The following is an 8,546-nucleotide window of genomic DNA, read 5'->3' as shown; positions in this document are numbered from 1 at the left end:
CTACAGCTGGCACCCTGAATTCAGACTTCTAGCCTCCTAAACTATGAGAAAAAAATTTTCAGTTTGTTAAAGCCATCCACTTGTGGTATTTCTGTTACAGCAGCACTAGATGACTAAGATGCCAGCCATCAGCTTGCAGCTCATATCCAGGCAGAGAAGGGCAGAAAGAAGGTCCTATTGTTGACACCGTTTCAGAGCCACCTGCCCTAACATAGCCCTTCTCAAGGCAGAAGTACAACAGGGTCTTAGTACCAGGTATACTAAGATCAAGCTCTAAAAATATTTTAAAGACTGTTTCTAGAACAATGCTTATATCTATGCAGCTGCATCCTTACTATATTGATAAAATCTTGCAATGTTCAAGCACTTAACCAGTAAGTATTTTGTCTATACAGATACTGTACACTCAAAATATCTTAATTTTTATTAATTAGATCAATTATATTCAAATTTTATACACGTGAATTGCTAATATTTTCAGTCATATATCATCCAAGCTTCTTTCATTTGAGAAAATTCACTAAACACACATTTTGTAGGTATAGTGGGCCAACTGAGCAGCCATGGAGAGAAAACGACCCTGACCACACGCCGTGAAAACCATCAATTCCAGGTGGGTGACCAGGCGGGAGGGAGGCACCCGCGACTTGTGCGTCCAGTGGTGGCCACCACCTTGTGGGCTGGGGTGATGGGGAGCAGATCCTCCACCTCATTTAATTTTAATTAATTAAACCGTCAATGTAAACAGGCCCAGGTGGCTTGGGGTCCCCATATTAAACGATACGGGTGTGGGCCAAGCAGAACCATCCTCCACAGCGGGGGCTAGTTTAGCTAAGGAAATGACTCACAACAGAGTAAGAAAAAGCTGGACTCCTGACCTCGCACCATGTGCAAGAGTGAGGAAAGATGAATGACTGTGAAAGGTGAACTAAAGAGCAAAGAGAAAGGCTCCAGGAGAAGACACTTAGGCCCTGGGAGTAAGGGGGGAACTGAGGGAGACCCCAAACACCAATCCTGAGGGACAAATGCTGGTTTTCAATAAATCAGACCAAGGATTTCTCTTCAGTGGTGGTCCACGCCACATTCTGAGATGGGTGGAACCTGGAAGAAGGAATCTGCCTCAAAGTGAACTGGCGCTCGAGCTCTGTCCAGAGTGCGTGGGAAATGGGCGAAGGACATGAAGACGCGGTTCTCAGAGAGCCCCAGACAGCTCTCAAACCAACAAGGCAGTGGTTAACTCACCAGTCATCCCAGAAGAACGAGAACAAAGACAGCTTTCTAGGGAACAGACCAGCCGTGTGGGAAAGTGAGCGGCCAGCGAGCCTGGGGGCAGCAGGCTGGCTGGCTGGCAGCACCTGGACACTGGTTTGAGGAAGGAGGCAGGGGCAGTGGGGGCTGCTAGGGACGATCATGGCCAAGCTCTGCTCTGAAGAAAAGAAGGGCAGGAAGGAAGGGCAGGCAGCGGCTGAGGGACAGGGTCCAGGTCCTGGTGGGATCTAGCGGCGAGCTTGCTGGCAGCCTGGCCCAGCAAGTGGGGATCCAGACGCTGGACGAGGGGGCTCGCTGCAGCAACAGTGCCAGGACCATGGCCAGTGCCTCGGAGGCGGTCGGGGGGCTCAGGCACCCAGACCCTGGAGGAGGGAGGGGTCCAGACACATGTGCAGGCCCCTCCCTCCGGGCCTTGGGCTCCTGTCCCTCCACACAATGCACAACGTGGGGGTGGCTTCCACAGCCTGCTGGGGCATAAGGAGATGCCTCACAGACAGAGCAGATGGAGGGGGTCTGTACCTGGTGGGGCCGCAGGGCCAGGGCCACTAGCCTGGGCCTTCCGGAGCTTGTCTGGGACCGGGACCTCAAGCCCCTCGTAGGCAGACGGCAGTGGGACAGACAGGCTCCTCCGCAGCAGGGGCCCGGAGCCATCTGTTGGGGGGTGGGGCATGGGGTGAGCGGGGTGTCCCGGGTGCCAACGCAGCTCCTGGGGGTACAGAGAGAGGGGGCCCACACACCAGCCAGCGGCTCCAGTCCACAGGGCCATCCTATTGGCACCTGTCTGGCCCATGGTGCTCCACGGACACCGCTGTCCCCAGACGAGGTCCACTCTACGCTCTGCCCATCCCACAGTCCTGGCCACCCCACACCCCGTCCGCTCCTGTGGCCCCACCCCACAGCCCCATCTACTCCTGTGGCCCCACCCCACGGCCTATCCACGCTGTGGCCCTGCCCCACCATCCCATCCACCCCCGTGGCCCTGCCCACCCCACGGCCCCATCTACCCCTGTGGTCCCGTGCCTGAGCCGGGCTGCTAGAACTGTCTCCCTTCCTCAGCGCTCTATACTGGAGCTGAGGGCCTCGGAGCACCCCTGGATGAACCAAGGCTGCGGGTGAAAGGAACCTTCTAGAAGGCCCTGGCCACACCTCGTGTCCTTGCGGGCTCTTGGCTCCTACGGGAGCAGCGTACTGCCCAGCCTGCTCTGGGCCAGGACCTACCCGAGTGGTAGTCCGCTGGAGCACAGCCCCACTGCAGTCCCCAGCTGACCAGCTCAAGGGAGAACGCTCCAGGCCACAGATCCTAAAGCACATTCTGCAGAACTCGAGGCCCCTCAGAGCTGTGCCTCCCATCATCCCATGCGGGCCCTTGGGCCCCTTTCACTGATGTCTCAAAGCTTCCTGATCACCCAGCCTGCAGGGACCAGCTAAGGTCACCCGGGGCTGAGGCCACAGGGGCAGAGGTCACAGGGCTGGAGGTCGCCCAGCCCCCAGGGCCCTGGGGCAGTACCTGGGTCAGAGGCCTCCTGGGGCCGCAGAGGCTTCTCGGGCCGCTCGTCCAGGCCCCCGGACATCTGCCTCTTTGCCACGCTGGCCACAGACACGAGGGGGATGGCCTGGCTCTCCTGGGACGTGAGAGGAGCATCAACAGGCCAGGCTCCACGGTGGCCACAGTGTAAGGCACACGGAAGTCCACCAGGAGGTGGATGCTACACTGCCCATCGTGCGGACAAGGCCAAGGCAGACCAGCCATTGAGGGGAACCCCCGGTGACACAGCCCAACAGGCTTTCATCTCAATGCCTGCGCCCCACTGAGTTCAGCGCTGGCCAGCCTGGTCAGAGGGCACGCTGAGGGCTGTGTGTGCAGGCCGCACAAAGCCTGTTTGCTGGGCCTGCTCCGGGCAGGCACTGGTGGGGAGGGGGGGACAGCTCCACTGGCAGGACTCATGGTCACTGGCTGGGAAGCTGAGGGCCAGGCTTGACTCGGGGGGGGTCTGGCTTGGACCCCCACCCGCAGCCTATGCCCCTCCCACACAAACCACAGTATCACAGGTGATCCGTGGGGTCGGTGCCAGCTCGATCCTGCCCAGGTAGACCGAGAGGGAGAATCAAGGGCAAGACAGGGGCACCAGATGCTGGGAGGAGGGTGGGAGGGGAGGCACGGAAGGAGAAGCCAGCCCAGACTTGGCAGCCACTCATGTGCGGAAAGCAGGAGCTGGGGCGGGAGGTGGGGTGGTCAGCATTTCAGGGGACGCTCTGACAACGGCTCTTTTGGCGTGGATAGGTGTCAGGGGCCAAACCACGACAACGCCACCCCCACACCATGCAGGTGACACACCAGGAGGGACAAGCTGTGACATCTAAGCAGGAGCTGGGCCTTCCCCAGAACTCAACTACAGGAGGAGAAGCACCCCGACATCCCCACGGTGTCTGCTTCGGGCACAGCAGCAAGCTCAGCCCGCGAGCCCAGGAAGGATGGTGAGGAGGGCCGTGGGCACTTACGGGGTTGAACAGCTCTGTGGTCAGGCCCAGGTGGTTGTGCAGAGCCATGAAAGTCACTCGCTGCAGCCGCACCATGATGATCTGCAGGAGAGGCTGCGGTCACCCGGCCAGCAGGCCCTGTGCAGGCGCTGGGCTGGGCTCCGTACCGCAGACACAGTGCGGTGGACCCTTGGGGCATGGACCCTGAGTGCGACCACCTCACCGCGGCCAGCCGGCGCTGACACTGGGGGCGGGGCACACGGGCACTCGGTACTTTTACCCAAGTGTTCTGTCTAAAACCACCCCAAAATAAACACCCCACCCACTGCCATCAAGTCAGTTGCAACTCATAGCGACCCCATAGGGTTTCCAAAGCTGTAAGTCTCTACAGAAACAGACCGCCACATCTTTCTCCTGCAGAGCCGCTGGTGGGTTCGAGCCACGGACCCTTCAGTTAGCAGTCGAGTGCCTTAACCACTGCGCCACCAGGGCTCCTCCCAAAATAAAAAGCTTAATAAAAACTACTCTCTTCTTTGGGGGAGTGGGAGATCTGAACAGCTCTGAGATTATGAATATTAATTTTTATTGTCAAATGTAACTGAGAGATAAAAACAAGCAGCCTGAGCTGCTCCCACGTCCCCCCACACCAGCCAGGTCCAGCTCAGGCGCTGCCAAGCACAGAGGTGACATCAAAAATCCACAGAACTGCTCAGTGGTGAGGCAGAGCTAATCGCACGCAGCCCAGCCCGTCCCTCAGACCACCCCAAAGCCAGTGAAGGTGGCCGGGTGCACCCACCTGCACCACCCGCACGAGGGTCTCGGGGTACTTCTCAAACACGCCTTGCAGAGCATCAGCCGGCAGTCGGAGGATGGTGGAAGGGGCAGCCGCGCGTGCCGAGACTGTCTTGTACGGGGCAGGGTGGCCCTGTGACAGGAACCCCCGTCAGTCACCTGCGGGCCTGCCCAGTGCCCTCCCATGCCCCCTCCCCACCACCTGGGGACAGTGCTGCTCCAGGCACACACCACCCCTTCCCGTTGTTCTAGACGGGCAGTCCGTCAGACTGCGCTCACTAGGGAGGAGCCCCAGGCGCGCCTCAAGCCCTGCCTCCCAGTGTGGCACCTGTACCCCAGCCCCCCCACTCAGAAGGCATGGCAGCACCAGCGGGGCTCCCCGAACACGCCTCAGAGCACGAGGGCCTGCCCCTACCCATCGGAGCCGCCTCCCCAGGAGCCACATGGGCCGGAGCCAGGACAAGCACGTGGGGGGCCTGGGGGAGGCCATGCCTGCAGGGCCCCCAAGGGCAGCCCCCCAAGTTCCCGGGAATCTGCTCTGGTTTCCTTTTTCTCCTGGGGACTGGGTGGTGCCAGACGGAACCCTGTTTTTTTAAGTGAGGTGTGATTTCAGTAGGGAGGGTGGAGTATCTGCTAAGATCTCCTGTCTCTACTGAGGAGCTTGTTACCGAGTTTTGAGAGCTCTTTGTAGACCCCACAGGTCCTCTGCCGGCTGTGTGCTGGGTAAATCCTCCCTCCCTGCCCGTGGCCAGACTCTTCTTCCTCTTAACAGTGTCTTTCACAGCAAAGTCTTGAATTTTGAGGGTGTCCAATGTAGCCTTTTTTTTTTCACGCATTGTGCTTTTGGAATCATATCTAAGAAATCCTTGCATAGTGCAAGGTAACAAAGACTTTCTTCTTCAAGATGTCCTTCTAAAAGTGTTACATTTAGGCTCTACGCTTAGATCAGGATCCATTCTGAGTTAAGATGTGCGGTGCGGGTCGAGGCGCATTCCTTCTGCATGTGGTCGGCCAATTGTCCTGCTTGGTTTGTTGAAGATTATCCTTCCCTGGTGAATTGCCTTCGCACCTCTGTCAGAAACCAGCTGACTCTAAATATGTGAGTCTATTTCTGGGCTGTTTGTTGTGTTCTGCTGGTCGATGTGTCTACTGTTACACCAGCACCTCATGGTCTTGATTACGGCTTTGTACTAAGTCTTGAGATCAGCTAGTGTGAGTCATTCACTTTTAGTGATTCTGGTTCCTTTGCTTGTCTATATAATTTTATAATCAGCTTGTCGATCTCTAGAAAAAAGCCTGTTGAGATTTTTATTGGAATTATGTCGAATAATTTGGGAAGAACTGCCATCTTCACATATCGAGTCTTTCAATCCAAGAAAATAGTATACCTTTTTAATTAAGGCCTTCTTTGATTTCTTTTCTCAGTGGTGCATAGTTTTTAGACAGAGATCCTGCACGTATTTTATTAGATTATTTCGGGATTTTTGGTACTAATTTAAACGCTACTGTTTTTTAAATTTCAATTTCTAGCTTTTCATTGCTAGTATGTTGAAATACAATTGGTTTTCGTATATTGACCTTATATCCTCGTAACCTTGTTAAACTACTCATGAGTTCCAGTAGCTTTTTTATAGAGACCATAGGATTTTCTGCATAATCATGTTTGCAAATAGAGACAACTTATTTTTCCTTTTCAGTTTGTATGCTTTTAATTTCTTCCTTTTCCTTTATTGCCCGGGCAAGGACCTTCAAGATGATGCTGAACTGGAATGGTGAGAACAGACATGCTGGCCTTGTTCTCGATCTTCAAAGAGAATGCATTCTGTCAGATATCAATAACTACGACGTTAGCTGTTAAGTTTTTTGTAGATGCCCTTTATTAAGGAAGTTCTTTTCTTTTCCTAGTTTGCTAAGATTTGTTTTTTAATCACGAGAGGATTCTGGATTTTTCCGATTGCCTTTTCTGCACCTAGTGAGATGATCACATGGTTTTTCTTCTTTAGTCTGTTGATATGGTAAATTATACTGATAGATTTCCTAATGTGGAGCTAATCCTGGAATAAACCCCATTTGATCATGATTTTTTACGAAGTGCTGAATTTTAATTTCTAATATTTTGTTGAGGATCTTCACATCTCTCTCTTCATGAGATATTGGTCTGAAATTTTCTTTTCTTGAAATGTCTTTGTCTGGTTTTGTATCAAGATAATGCTGGCCTCAAAACTGAACTGGGCCAATAGGAAAAACACTGTGTGGGATGGGGGGAGGGTAAATTTCTGCACCATTTTTCTGCAAACCTAAAACTTTTCTAAAAAATAGTCTATTATACAAAAATTAAAATAAATTTTAAAAAATTGAATAGGTAAGTATTCCCTCCTCTTCAATTTTCTGGAAGTTTGTGTAAAATGGCATAATTTCTTCCTTAGATGTTGGATAGAATTCTCCAGTGAAGCCGTTTAGACCTAAAGTTTTCCTTATGGGAAAGATTTTGGTCCCAGTTTGATTTCTTTAATGGATATAGAGCTATTCAGATAATCTATTTCTTCTTGAGTGAGCTTTGGTAATTTGTGTCTTTCAAAGAATTTGACGCTTCACCTAAGTTGCTGATTTGGGGCATAAAGTGGCCTGTGATACTCCCGGATTCGTCTTTTACGTATGTCGCCTCTTGCGTTCTGTTGACATTGGTAGTTTGCATCTTCTCTTTTTCTTTCCTGGTCTAGCTGGAGACTTTTCCATTTTCTTGATGGTTTAACTTATTTTCCTTATTGTTTTTCTATTTTCAATTTCATTGATTTCTGCTTTTTATTACTTTTTTTCTTTCTGCTTGCTTTGAGTTTAATTTGCTCTTCCTTTCCTAGTTTCTTCAAAGAGAAGTTTAAAGAAAATAGTCTATAGGACAGATTTTCTACACGAGCCACAGCCTCATCTACCCTGAAACCAAAAGAACTAGACGGTGCCCAGCTGCCACTACTGACGGTTCTAATCAGGCCACAACAGATGGACCCTGATAGAACGGGACAAAAATGTGATGCAGAACCTCAAATTCCAAAAAAAACAGGCCTACCGGATTGGTTGAGACTGGAGGACTCCCTGAAAATACTGAGATACTCTTCAAACTTTGAAACAAAACTAACCCGAGGTCACCGTGTAGCTAAATAACAAATTAGCTAAAAAAATAATAAATATCACCCATAAGTACTGTGCTTCTTTAAAAAAATCACCTATATAAGACCAAACGGTCAACAATTACTTTAAAACAAAGATGAGAATGTAAGGGAGCAGGGGAACTAGACTAGTCATAACAGAACAACCCAGAACGGAAATAATAAGAAGGTTCACACTTTGTAAAGACTGTAACCAATGCCACTAAATAATCTGGTAGAAATTGTTGAATGGGAACCTCAACTGCTGTGTAAACCTTTACTGAAAACACGATGAAGTATTACTTTAAAAAAACAAAAACTTAGATCATTGATTTGAGACATTTTTTCCTTTTCTAGTATAAGCATTTTAGGTTAAACAGTATAAAATAATTTTAGATTTTTAAGGTTTTGAAAAAAATGTATCTCCCTTACATCCTTTCTCAGGAAGCTAATATAAGGGTTGCTCTTCCCAAACAAGCAAGTAAACCAAGAAAGAGGAAACCAAAGGAGACGGTGGTGGGCAGGAGACGCCCAGGATGAGAGGGGATGGCAGGCAGTTCTGGGGAGGGCAGGTTGGAACGAGAGGAGGGTGAGCTCTGAGAGGGATTTCTCTAAGAAAATATAACCAGCATGGAGCACCTGATGTGTCCAACTGTTAGGAGAGATTTCTGTCAGTGGTCAGGCAGAAATTTATGATAAGCAACCAAAAAATGAGGCAACTGTTCTGGGAAAACAAAACATTGACAAAAAAGGAAATTCAACTCTAGTACACTATGTGGCTCAGTTGTGAGTGACACATATAAAGTGACAACAATACCAACATGACTCTGCTGGGGGTGGGGAGGAGAGGAGGCCCCAGCTTTG

The 8,546-nt window shown here is 50.9% G+C and overlaps 2 protein-coding genes across 2 annotated transcripts in view; both read right to left on the bottom strand.

Annotated features, from left to right (window-relative positions):
* The window catches only part of LOC101352694 (patatin-like phospholipase domain-containing protein 7), a 56,533-nt gene extending 51,867 nt beyond the window's left edge, over positions 1-4,666 (bottom strand). Inside the window, exons 1-4 of the mRNA XM_023725495.1 lie at positions 4,544-4,666; positions 3,769-3,849; positions 2,735-2,891; positions 1,789-1,920 (exon numbers count right to left, since the gene is read on the bottom strand). Coding sequence (XP_023581263.1) covers positions 1,789-1,920; positions 2,735-2,891; positions 3,769-3,843 — 364 coding nt within the window. The 5' untranslated portion in view covers positions 3,844-3,849; positions 4,544-4,666. The remainder of the gene's footprint in view (positions 1-1,788; positions 1,921-2,734; positions 2,892-3,768; positions 3,850-4,543) is intronic.
* LOC111819221 (patatin-like phospholipase domain-containing protein 7) overlaps positions 3,868-8,546 on the bottom strand; it is an 11,322-nt gene continuing 6,643 nt past the window's right edge. The window contains exons 8-9 of the mRNA XM_023725478.1: positions 4,544-4,672; positions 3,868-3,936 (exon numbers count right to left, since the gene is read on the bottom strand). Coding sequence (XP_023581246.1) covers positions 3,868-3,936; positions 4,544-4,672 — 198 coding nt within the window. The remainder of the gene's footprint in view (positions 3,937-4,543; positions 4,673-8,546) is intronic.

The sequence above is a fragment of the Trichechus manatus genome, unplaced genomic scaffold (assembly GCF_000243295.1).
Source record: "Trichechus manatus latirostris isolate Lorelei unplaced genomic scaffold, TriManLat1.0 scaffold00317, whole genome shotgun sequence".
Lineage (NCBI taxonomy): Eukaryota > Metazoa > Chordata > Mammalia > Sirenia > Trichechidae > Trichechus > Trichechus manatus.
This window is presented reverse-complemented; position numbering and strand designations above follow the sequence as displayed.